Here is a 12990-nt window from a genome sequence, read left to right on the forward strand (position 1 = left end):
AATGAAGACATTTCAGACAATGAAATACTCCACAAAATCAGTATAGGTGCTACTTCCAGAAAGACAGAACATTAAAATTTAAAGTTAAGAAGTAATCAAAGAAATAGTAAGAGGAAGATCTTCTTCAGGTGAAGGAACACACTAATCTTTATAAATTCACTGAGTGCTCTAAAGCAGGATATATGAGTAAGTCTCAAACCAAGATAAAACCTTGCTCACTGGGCTAGCCATACTGATCCTCCTTGGAGTTCCTGAATCATCAGATTTGTCCTTAAGGACTTAGCACTTGCCCTTCAGTTTAAAAACCTCCTCTCCTTGTTATTGTAGAGCTTGCTCTTTTACTTTGCTCAGGTCTCAAATAACTATTCCTCAGAGGGACTATCCCTGCCACTCTAAAATATACATTCCCCCCATCCATTACTCTCTATCCTTTTATCTTGATTGGTCTCCATAACACTTCATAGAATTTTTTAACCACCTAACATTGTGTGTGTGTGTGTGTATACACGTATAATCTTTTTATAGTCCATCTTCTCCACTAAAATATGAGCTCCTTGAGGACTAGGACATCAACTCCTCTATTTATCAATGTAGTCCAATGTCTAAAACAGTGCTGGCATAGAAAAGGAATTAGACAGGTATTTGTTTAATGAACCAATCAATAAATACTAAAAGTTTTCAAAGGAAAAAAAAAAAATACATAACGATATGACTAGAATCAGCTTTCTTGGGGCACCTAGGTGGCTCAGTCGGTTAAGCATCTGCCTTCAGCTCAGGTCATGATGCCAGGGTCCTGGGATCAAGTCCCGCATCAGGCTCCCTGCTCAGTGGGGAGCCTGCTTCTCCCTCTGCCTCTGCCACTCCCCCTGCTTGTGCTCACTCTCTCTCAAATAAATAAAATCTTAAAAAACAATCAGCCTTCTCCTTAACACTACAGGTTAAGGGGCACCTGACTGGCTCAGTAGGTAGAGCATGCAACTCTTAATCTTGGGGTTGTGAGTTCGAGCCCCATGTTGGGTGTAGAGATTTATTAAAAATAAAATCTGTTTTTAAAACAAACAAAAGAACTACTACAGGTTAAGAAAAACAATGAAAGGAAAAACAGTCTGAGCATAGAATTCTCCATCTAGACAAACTATCAATGAAATATGTAAGAGCAAAATAAAGTCAATTTCAAATATGCAGGGATTCAAAAAGTTTACTGTCCACACATACTTTCTGGGGGGAAATTATTTGATGATGTAATCTAACAAACAGAAAAGCGAACCAAGAGAGGAGGAGATAAGAGAATCTAAGAAATAACAGAAATAACTCAGAAGAGCAATAAAAAGAAAATAAAGGTGTGTAAGTTGCTTTATGGAAACAAATGGCCATAAATTTAGAACAGGGAGCTTTAACAATAGAGTAGATTCTATTCAACAAATAGTAATAAATGGCCTGAGTAACATGAAGACACTCTTCCCTTTTCCTCTCAGCATCAATTGCCCTGCCACAATTGTACAGGAAAGCCATAATCCAAACACTGAAGAAAACAAAAACAGCATCATTTTGAAAAATGAATGGGGATATAAGAAAGTGACCTCCAAGTGTACAAGTTATGGACAGATGTGTATTTCCTTCTTTACAGATCCACTCTCATGCTCTTCAATTCTGTAGTAAGTATCTAACTAATCAAGGTATCAAAAATACAGATATTAATTTTCAGTACTTAGAATTAAGCCTTCATGCTTCATATGCAGAGTAACTATAGTTATACAACTAAAAGTTGCAATGTGTACCTTATTCAACTTACTGTAATTTAGACAAATTTACACTGCTCCATAAACCACAAAAATTGAAGTAGTGATTGAAACACATTTTTAAAAGAAAGAATATCTAAACAGCATCATTTGTGCTCCTCTCCAACATTCTGGAGAACCAATGTTTGGCTACTCTCCAACATTACAGGTAAAAAAATGAATGGGGGGTGCCAAAGAATAACATAAGGATGTTAATTAATTAGCTCATTATAAACGTAAATTAAAAACTGTTATTTTAAAAATCAGGGGACAGGATTTATTTCCATTTCCTAGTCCAGCTTAGGCTTTCATTACTTCTCATATAGACCATTATAATACCTTGAAATTAGTCTACCTGCCTCAACCATCAATTTACCATTTGTTAGATGAATATAATGAACATGCTAAAGATTATGAGGCTAGCTAAGTCTACAGTAAAGATTATGAGGGGCTAAGTCTACAGTAAAACAATGTGTTTTTCAATTTAATAAGCCATAAGAACAAGGTTCTGAGTAAAAGCTTGGGAAGTAAAGTATCGTTCAGGCAGACATTTTCTATAATTATTTGTTTCATTTTCTTTAAGTCTAAAAATTCACGACTGTATTTTTTAGAAGAAAAATTTCTGTATCATCAGTGTTTACTATAATTCTGAACAAAGTAATAACTTCAAAATATCAAAAACACAAATTTTTAAAAATACCATGTACTGTTGAGAGAAAAAAAATGCTAAAAACTTCCGAATTTTTCCTGAAATTATCAGTTTAAACAAGCCACTCAAATCTGTGCTGAAATCAGTACCTCTCATGGGGCACCTGGGTGGCTCAGTCAGTTAAGCGTCCGACTCTTCTTTTCGGCTCAGGTCATAATCTCAGAGTCATGAGATAGAGCCCCGTGTTGGGCTCCGCACTCAAGAGGGAGTCTACCTGAGGATTTTCTCTCTTCCCCACCCTCAGCCCCTACCCCCGTTCTCTCTCTCTAAATCTTAAAAAACAAAACAGTACCTATCATTATGCATTTACTTAGAATTTTCTTTTTCTTGAGCTAGCACAAGATTTTTAGCATATTAATAAACAAAAAACATGCAGACACCAAATATAGGCCCCATTATTTACCTCCTGTTATGGAGATAAAATGAAACTATTAGAAAGAGAAAACATCTGGGGCGCCTTGGTGGCCCGAAGGCTCAGGTCATGATCCCAGCATCCTGGGATCGAGCCCCACATCGGGCTCCTGGCTCAGCAGGGAGCCTGCTTCTCCCTCTCTCTGCCTCTCTCCCTGCTCATGCTCTCTCTCTCTCTATCTCTGTGTCTCAAATGAATAAATAAAATCTTAAAAAAAAAGAGAGAGAGAAAATATCTGAGTCTGAATTTCATTCTTACAGATTACTTATAGTTTTCATACATGTATTATTACTGTGTAAGCCAATAATGTGTAAAATCTTATGTCTTATACAAGAGTTTATAATAAAGAAAAGACTAAGTAAACTTCTATCAGGAGGCAGCCAAAATGGACTCAAAGTAGATTCTGCACTCCGGAGAGAATCATGATCATGTTACATATGTGGAATCATTCTACACATATGTCCATAACAGGTATCAGAATGAATATGCTACATTTTTCAAAATTATTCAACTTATTGTAATTTAGACAAATTTACACTGCTCCATAAAGCATAAAAATGAAGTAGTGATTACAACACAAATTTTTAAAAGAAAGAATATCTAAACTCAGTACCAGTTTGGCTACTCTCCAAGAATAATTCTTGAAATTTCCTTCAGAGTACATCTTCTAGCTTTGGAAGAATGACCTTTACACTTTCTTCATTTTCTAAAAGCACAGAAGTTGATAGAAAATAATCTTACCTCTGATGAGTCCATTTTCGGAGATAATGTGCAGGTCAATACATGGTCACCTATATTCTGTGGATTTTGTTTCAGAAAGCTATACATTGACTGAGCAGATTCAGGACTATCTAACTGAAGAATTGCCTTTGGAGAAGATAAAAAAAAAATATTAAGTAGTTCATAAAAAAAATAAAGTAGAATTACCATATGATCCAGGAATCCCACTTTGTGGTATTACCCCAAAAAACTGCAAGCAGGAAATCAAACAGACATTTGTACACCCATGTTCATACCAGTGTTATTCACAATAGTCAAAGGGTGGAGCAAACTAAGTATCAACGGATGAATAGATAAACAATGGATTACTATTCAGCTTTAAAAAGGAAGGTAATTCTGACATATGTTATAATATATGCCGGAAGACATTAAGCTAAGTGCAATAAGCCAGTCACTAAAGATCAAATATTGTATGATTCCATTTATAGGAGATAGCTAGAGTAGTGAAATTCCTAGAACGGAAAGCAGAGTGGTAGAATGGTAGTTGTCAGGGGCTAGGAAGAGAGAGGCACGGAGGAATTACTGTTTAATGGACAGGGAGTTTCAGTTTGGGAAGATAAAAAAGTTCTGGAGATGGACTGTGGTGACGGTTGTGTAACAACGTGAATATACTTAATGCCACTGAATGGACACTTAAACATGGTTAAAATGGTAAATTTAGTTACATATATTTTAGTAAAATAAAAACATTTTTAAATTTTTCTAAAGAATAGATATGTTTTTCTTCCAGACTTCAAATGTGATTACAAAGGTAAAGTTAATCTTCATTTCAAAGGAAACAAGAGAAAACAATCCTTAAAATGTTGCAAAGTCCGGGCAAAATGGAAAAGTATGATAGGAATTTTTAGGAAATTAAAAAAATACCTACCAGAAGATTAAACATATCTAAGTTCAAAATTCCTTATACCATCTGTCATCTCCCTTCCCTCCTATGTCACACTACTTCTAAAGTATCAAACATGCTCTATGTATCAAGTTAGAAGCATGTCAAAGAAATTAGTATCTACCTTTGGTGAATCAGGTACTTTTTCTGAAGCAAACACTACCAACTTTGATATGAAATCCTACCTTTAGGTAATATATGGTTGCTCAAAATCTAATTTTACTAGACAAGTATCTGAATTAAATATTTAACACAGAGGGCATAGCAAATGTCAAGAGGTTAGCAATTTCTTTTAAGAAACCAAACCCCTAAGTAAGGGATGATCATTTTATACTTCTTTCTGTATAACTAAACAAAAAACTTTAGAAAATATCTGGTAACACCTTTTTTCATTTTACAAATAAACTATCTAAAAGTTTAAGTCAACTCAGCCAAGGTCATAAAGGTAGTTAAGGCTAGATGAACTCAAGTCTAAACTTCCCCATAAGATAATGCTCTTTTGCACATACTACCTTTCTCCCTTGTGCAAGTTTTATTTCCCATTAAAACTTGGGAGTTCTGGGGCGCCTGGGTGGCTCAGTTGGTTAAGCGACTGCCTTCGGCTCAGGTCATGATCCTGGAGTCCCTGGATCGAGTCCCGCATCGGGCTCCCTGCTCGGCGGGGGGTCTGCTTCTCCCTCTGACCCTCCCCCCTCTCATGTGCTCTCTCTCTCTCATTCTCTCTGTCTCAAATAAATAAATAAATAAATCTTTAAAAAAAAAAAAAAAAAAAAAAAACTTGGGAGTTCTGGGGCACCTGAGTAGCTCAGCTGGTTAAGTGTCTGATTCTTGACTTAGGCTCAGGTCATATCTCAGGGTCATGGGATCAAGCCTTATGTCAGGCTTCCCACTCAGTGGGGAGTCTGCTAGAGATTCTCCCTCTCCCTCTTCCCCTCCTTCTGCTCTCTCTCTCTCTCTCAACATAAATAAATAAATAAATCTTTAAACAAAACAAAAAAACACTAGGAGTTCTGAGGAGAAAGTCATCATCTCTTCCTTCTTCTTATAGCCCAGGAGAAAATATACTGATCTATCATAGTTTGGCTAAGAAATAATGTTTATAAGTGCTTCAGTTCAGAAGATGGATTAAAAGTTGCAAACCTGAAGAGTACAGGGTTCAGTCATATATTCTCTACAGAACATATAGCTAAAACAGGAGGGACCTCATTACCTTGTTTTTATTACTCATGAATACGTGGTGAGCCACTTTTCCAAACTGAAGTCCAACACAAAGCACACACTGAAGTCCATCTTCTGGTAAGTTATCAAGATGTACAAATCGATTGTAAATTTTATCTATATTTGCCTGGAGGTTTTTGTTTTTTTTTTAAGAGACAGCATAGAAAAAGAGAAACACAGCTGAAATATCAAACTATAAAACACAGACTAACAGTAATTTAATTTTTCAGAGGTCAGATGATATCCTCTCCCAGGAATAAGAAAATGACTATGTGAGTGAAGCCAGTGAGATCTTAGTTTTAGATTTGAGTGATCAATGCAATATACTAAAACAAGAAGTATAATCTTTCTTCTATCAACATAATATTTACCCAAAACACTTTATACCTAAGCCACTTAATATGGCTCCAGTATCTAGAAAATATTTCACAATAGGGATTACCATGTCCCTTTATTTCTTATTTTTACCAAGAGAAGATCCATCTGACACTTTCATCACCTCAATATTTAATTTTTTTAATTTAAAATCAATTAACTAACATATAGTGTATTATTAGTTTCAGAGGTAGAGTTCAGTGATTCAACAGCTGCATATAACATCCAGTGCTCATTACATCATGTGCCTTCACCATCACCTCAATATTTTAAAATTAGTAGTAAGGTTTTCTTTTATTTGTAACAGGTGAATAACCAATGTTTCCATCAATTAAACCAGTGTACAAAAGCATTTAACTGTAAAACCTACCTCTGGGTCATTTTCTTTAATCAAGGTTGTAAATATAGCTTCCTAGAAAGGCAGAACAGAGGGAAAGTGGAAGATATAAGTCTTCCTCATTCACATATTTATTTAGTCAGGATTTATAATAAAATAACCTATGTGAATAAACATTAAGCACTATTTCATAAAATGAGAAGTCAGCAAAAGTTTGTTCCTTCTAAAAATCTTTCCTTCTTCCTAAACAAATCATTCAAGTCCCACCTTAATACATTTTAATTCTTCCTATTCCCCTAAGTACATTAAAGATTAGTAAGGTGGCATCAGGGGAGAACATTCAAATTCATATACAAGGAATAAGAGATTTAATTTAGCAGACAATAAGAGAATTCAAATTGTAAAATAAAAAGTTAACTAAGCAAAGTAGGGGATGAGGAAGAATAGAAATGTAGGCTAGTAAAAAAAAAAAACATAATAGTGCAGAGTATTAAATGTGCAATTATTTAGTACTGTTGATTATAAAGAAGGCTGAGAGTAGCATGAGACAAAAATGTCAGAGCTGGGAAAGGCTAGCTAATGGACGGCTTACCAGTATAGCAAAGGAACTTTATTTTATGAGACTCTGGTTCTTGAACTTTTTTTTTTTTTCTTTTCAACACTACTGACACATATAAAACAATTCTACCAATTACATCAGAGTGATTCTCTCTGAAAGGCTTTCTCAAATAACTTGCATTTCCACCTTCCTCTAGAGATTCTAAAAACTGCTTCATGCCTCTTAGCAGTTGATAATAAATATTTGTATGCCACAAAAAAACAGTGAAGGGTTTCTAAATCAGTTGACTTTGAACAGATTTAATTTTATATCAGTCTAGGGGTGCCTGGGTGGCTCAGTCGGTTAAGCGTCTGCCTTCAGCTCAGGTCATGATCCCAGGGTCCTGGGATTGAGCCCCATATTGGGCTCCCTGCTCAGTGGGAAGCCTGCTTCTCCCTCTCCTACTCCCCCCTGCTTGTGTTCCCTCTCTCGCTGTGTCTCTCTTATTTTTATATCAGTCTCATTGCTTCGTGGAGAAAGATTTTAAGGAAGAAAAAAACTAAAGGTAGGAGACATGAAGAACTACTTTAGTTGGAGTTTTCAAGAAACAACGCAATGATGGATGGGATAAAGAGGAAACAAGCTACAGAAATATTTAGACCTAGTGATGGACCGGTTGTGAGAAAATAAGAGAAAAACTAAAGATAACATCTGGGATTCCAGTTTGGAGGACAGATAAAGGCAGTAAAATAAGAATACAGAGTTGTCTACAGATAGTAGTTTTCAACTTTTTTTCCATTCTGACATACATGAGGAATTACAGTCCCTCAATATGGAAGTAACTCTCAAACACTGGGATGGGAGACTGTGAAGAGACAGGAAGAAGCTTTCTCAATGACTCAGAGAAAACATGTAACCTGAAGAAGACACAAGCTAGAAAACATAACCAGCTATAATAAACCCGATCTAAAAATTTTATATTCTAGTAAAAATGACGGTAAGTCCATTATTTACCTCGTCTTTTATATTCATGTTTTCAGGAACCATACTTATTGAGAGTTGATTTCCATCCATTGATATTGGGAAGCAGGTATAAAATTTTACCATAGAGTCTGCAGATTTTCTATTTATTTCCATAAATATCTTTTAAAATAGAAAGCACAAGAACAAGAAAATAAATGTCTTTAAGTTCCTTTTTCTTGAAAAGATTTAATACTTAAGAGTCAACTGAATAACTTAGTAAACATTAAGATAAAAAAAAATGCATTCCTGAGAAAGTGAGGCCAATAGACCCAGAGTATTACAACAATAAGGAAGAAATAATGAATGACTGAACTCATAAGGCAATACTAAAGAGAGAAATAAGGGACATTCTAGTAAAGGACATTAAGGAAAATCTTATTTATCTTATTCATCATTTTACCCCTAGGACCTAGAGCAGTATCTAGCATACAGCAGATATTTAATAAATATTTAAATAAATTTAACGACTGATAAAATATGAGAATTGAAAGAACCAAAGAAATGTGTAATGATTACCAAGTTATTTTTAATTTTGTTGTTTTCCTAATTATAAAATTATAGTCCCATACATTTTGGTTTTAATTTTCATCACTGGGTAAATGAATAGTTGAACATTCTTCTGTGTCTGATAGTCAGTGAGGTAGAAATCTTCCATATATTTGTTCATAGTTGTAATTCTTGTTTACAAAGGAACTATCTCTGTGTCATTTGCCAATTTGTTTATTGAATTTTTACTATTTTATAGTGTAATGAGGATATGAATCTTTGTTTTTTTTTACAAATATTTTTAATTTACATCTTGCTTTATGTTAATTTTAATTCATAAATGTTTATATGATTGAATCTGGTATTTTTCACATATCTAGAAAAGTATTAAATCTCCAAAGAGTTAATAATTCTACTCAACTCTAATAAAAACTGGGCAGATAATAATCTATATTTTCTGTATTTGGATTTCAATGTATCTACTCATACTTTGGTATATGATGTAAAGTATGAATCTGAATTATTCATTTCCAGATTCCCATAATTTCCCCCTATTTCAATGTACTGTCACATAAAAAAAATTTTATTAAAAAATTCATTTTTATTCTTTTATTCTTGTCTCTAAAGAAAAACAGCTTTAATGAAATATAATTTACATATCATAAAGTTCACCAGTACAGGTGTAGAATTCACTGGTTTTTAGCAATTTATGAAGTCATGCAACCATTCAAATAACCTACTTTTAACATTATGTGAAACTGCATTTAACTCACTTGTATTCACTCTCTTCTACTCTGTTTTCTGAAGCACACTGGTTCTGACCACCAGTAAACGTATATATATATCCTACTCTCAAAGATCTCTAGTGATCACTAACTCCTTTCTAATGTAGGAACACTACTACTAACCACCAGAATGGTGTTTCCAGTATTTAAACTTTCCTGAAATCTCACTCCCTATAAGCTACCTTCCACAAGGTGTTTTTATTAATACATTTTGTTTTGTTTTAAAATTACAAAAGCAGTATGTACTTATTACTGAAAACGTAAAACACACAGATAAACTAAGGTTATTCCAAGTACTGATGACATATTTGAGAATGGTTACTTCCCATTTGAGTCTAATTGGTAAAACAGAAGGAATACTAGTAAAAAAGTGCAATAAAGTTTATGTTGTTATAAAACTCTGCGTTACATATTAAAGATATAAAACATTTTCTTTAGACTAAAATTTTGAGAATTTTGACACATTCAGTAAGCCATCCTCCCCATCATTAAAACTAGGTCAGATGAGAATAACATTAAAATATGGGATATCTGTTTTATATTTTAAAAATCCCTTAGCTTGAGTGGCTAAATTATTTTGAGGTGCTGCTTTTAAACCCTTTCTAAGTTTTGTGAACTTAGCGTTTTTCAAAATGTGCTTCAGACAATGTGAACAGCTATTATCAACGCTTACCTTTTTATGAGATGATAAAATCAAAATATCCTTTAAAGCACCAAATGGTTTTACTAGGTTGTAAACTTCTTCTATAGAATATCCTTTATTAGGCAAATTAGAAATAAGTACCACACACATTTCCTCTGTTTCCTTCAAAACAAATTTAAGAGTTGACATTCAAATTTCTTTAACTGTTTTTGTATTAAGTTTATGCTGCAGATCATGTTATGTTAGTATTTAAACTGCATTTAAGACTAAATCTTATCAATTAAGAAGGCCGGTCTGAACCTCAAAAACAAAACAAAATGCGAATTTCCTCTCTTCAAGTACACAGCATAATTTCAGTCATACCATCTGTCCTCTAGTCAAGGCTTTTAGTTCTTTTTCAACCCCGTTTAAAAATACAAGTTTAAGGGGCGCCTGGCTGGCTCAGTCAGGGGAGCATGCGACTGTTGATCTTGGGGTGTAAGTTCAAGCCCCACAACTGGGTATAGAGATTACTTTAAAAAATAAAATCTTAAAAAAAAGTAAAAATAATAAAAATGCAAATTTATTTTTTTTTGAAGTCCAAGTTTAAAAACACCAGTTCATCTCTGACAACAACTCCCTCATGCACTGCTGCCATTCCTGTGCCATGTGAGGCTCACATCCCCAAGCTCCAAATCAGAGCATATCCTTTTATCTTGCTGAATAATCTTAGGGGCAAAATTAAAAAGCTTCCCCGATGCCTTGGAAACCTTTCCCTATAACCCAATCCCCACTATGAAGTAAATACTTTCACTTCTGCCTTTTCTTCTTTCAGATCTTTCTTCAAGAGGACTCTCATCAATGCCAATTTTTCCTTTTAGTAAATTTTGAGAAAATCCCCAAAGGTGTACTGTAGTTAACTGGACAACTTGTAACTTTTCTTTTGGGAAAAAAAGGGGGGTGGAGTGGGTGGAGACAGGAAGTTATAATTTTCATAAATCAGTTGAGAATGATTTTTAACTAGCACATCAACTGTGTTCATAAATGGTTCCTTTGGAAGTGCTTTAGATCAATCTATTTGTGCTTTAAAATATTTTTCCTGAAACAAAATAGTTAAGACATACTACTTAGTTACTACTTGAAGAATCAATCTACCAGTCAAAAATAAACTTATTGTTTAGCATCTGAATGATCTCAAGATCTTAACCAGTAAAATCTAAATTAACAAGACATTAATACAGTCATGACAGATGAAACCACAGAAAAACAGTAATGTGAACTTTATGCCCTTCAAATAAAACTTCAAACTCTACTCGCTATTCTAAAAACAGAGAACTGGCTGGTATTCTAAATATTAACTTATCTTCCATTTGCCTCTAAGAAAAAAGAGAAACAGATTTCACAAAATTCTACTGGTTTTAATTTGACAACCTGTTTTTCTACTCAAAAACCCACTTTGGCCTAAACTTTTTTTTCTTGGTAAAAGGTAAACCTCAAAAACATGTACAATTTATTGATAATCTGCACTTAAAACTTTTATGACTTACTGCAACTCAAACCCTATCTAAAAAGCCACAAATGATAAGAGTGCCTGGGTGGCTCAATTGGTTAAGCATCCGACTATGGATTTAGGCTCAGGCCATGATCTCAGGGTCCTGAGACCCACCCTGGAGCCCACTTAAGATTCCTTCTCCCTCTCCCTCGGCCCCTCCCCCACCTCTCCATTTAAAAACAAAAACCTAAGGTGAAGCAATAAAACTTAAAAAAAAAAAAAAGTCACAAATGACAGATTTTTCACCATTCCAAAACCTGTACATTTTTTAGTGGGTTTAGAGTAAGAAAAATATATTGTGTCAAAATTTCCTAAGCTTTTAAATAATAAGTAAAAATAAAAACTGACCTTGTTAACTGGTTCTTTTTCTGTGGCCTCCACAGCAGCTACTTAAGATACAAAATAAGGTAAGAATTCATGCAGATGTATTTTATTTACCAACATCCCTCTTTCCCCACAATAGATTAAATAGCAGCTGCATGAAAATGTACACAACTGACAAAATACTAGAAAATTTAAGAAGGATATAGCTACAGAAGTAACAATGGCTTTTAAATGTTTCATTTTATTTCTTGTAAGAGGAAAATTCCAGAATAATCAAGAGACAGTGTGAAGATCTGAATATTTTAAATTTCACTTAGGTATAAGCCTGAGATTTTAAAAAATATACATGTATATATGCCACAAAATTAAAAATCTTATTTTCTTAAAATTTAATTTTCCATCTTTAAACATAAAAGAACAAAATAAAATTTTTTTGACCTACCTGAAATAGTTTCCTTAGCACTATTTTCAGTGGCTTTGACTTCCATACTGGTCTTTATTTCAGAGTTTTCTGCATGAAATAGTCTGCTTTAATAGTCTAGAAAAACACACTAATATAATTAAACTAATGAATCTAAACAGGAACTTAAATGAGTTTATTTTGTCATTTTAAGTCTCTTTAGACTGACCTGATTTAAGTCAAAGCTAATGCAGACTTTTCTTTGAAAATCAAAACAATCCCTTCGAAAATTTTAAAGCAGTAATTCCAAAATATACTTCAAATGTACACAAGGAGATCTAAAGAAAGCACTTAAACGAATAAAAAGCGTTTAAAGCTTACCTGGTACAACCACAGGTTTACTGGTGTCTCTGTTTTTGACAATGCCAGCCTTTTTGACTTCTAGAGACCTCTTTCCACCAGATTTTGCTTTTAAAAGTAGAAGTGAACAATTATTCTAAGGATACGTTCATTTAACATGTTTCATAATAATACATATAAGTAATGTGGTCCAACTTCATTATAAAGGCAGTTTTTTTCCATATAGTTATTATTTCCACTTATACCTGTTTACCAATAAGATTAAAAGCAAATTTAAAGGGGCAACTGGGTGGCTCAGTGGGTTAAGTATCTGCCTTTGGTTCAGATCAAGATCCCAGGACCCTGGGATTAAGCCTCAAACAGGGTGCCCTGCTAAGCAGGGCTCCCTGCTAAGCTTCTCCCTCTGCC

At 34.1% G+C, this 12990-nt stretch overlaps 1 protein-coding gene across 9 annotated transcripts in view; it reads right to left on the reverse strand.

Moving 5' to 3' along the window:
* ZNF638 (zinc finger protein 638) overlaps positions 1-12990 on the reverse strand; it is a 128953-nt gene that overhangs the window by 16799 nt on the left and 99164 nt on the right. For 8 of the 9 annotated variants that reach the window (XM_054509768.2, XM_054509769.2, XM_045884791.3 and 5 more), the window contains 8 exons: positions 12604-12690; positions 12265-12333; positions 11847-11887; positions 9998-10129; positions 8045-8173; positions 6526-6567; positions 5773-5907; positions 3641-3766 (listed from right to left, as the gene is read on the reverse strand). In XM_054509768.2, the coding sequence (XP_054365743.1) occupies positions 3641-3766; positions 5773-5907; positions 6526-6567; positions 8045-8173; positions 9998-10129; positions 11847-11887; positions 12265-12333; positions 12604-12690 (761 nt within the window). The remainder of the gene's footprint in view (positions 1-3640; positions 3767-5772; positions 5908-6525; positions 6568-8044; positions 8174-9997; positions 10130-11846; positions 11888-12264; positions 12334-12603; positions 12691-12990) is intronic. The other variant, XM_054509767.2, reaches the window with a different exon arrangement.

The sequence above is a fragment of the Mirounga angustirostris genome, unplaced genomic scaffold, assembly GCF_029215605.1.
Source record: "Mirounga angustirostris isolate CCGP_5_RB_7025 unplaced genomic scaffold, mMirAng1.0.hap1 SCAF_10, whole genome shotgun sequence".
Classification (NCBI taxonomy): domain Eukaryota; kingdom Metazoa; phylum Chordata; class Mammalia; order Carnivora; family Phocidae; genus Mirounga; species Mirounga angustirostris.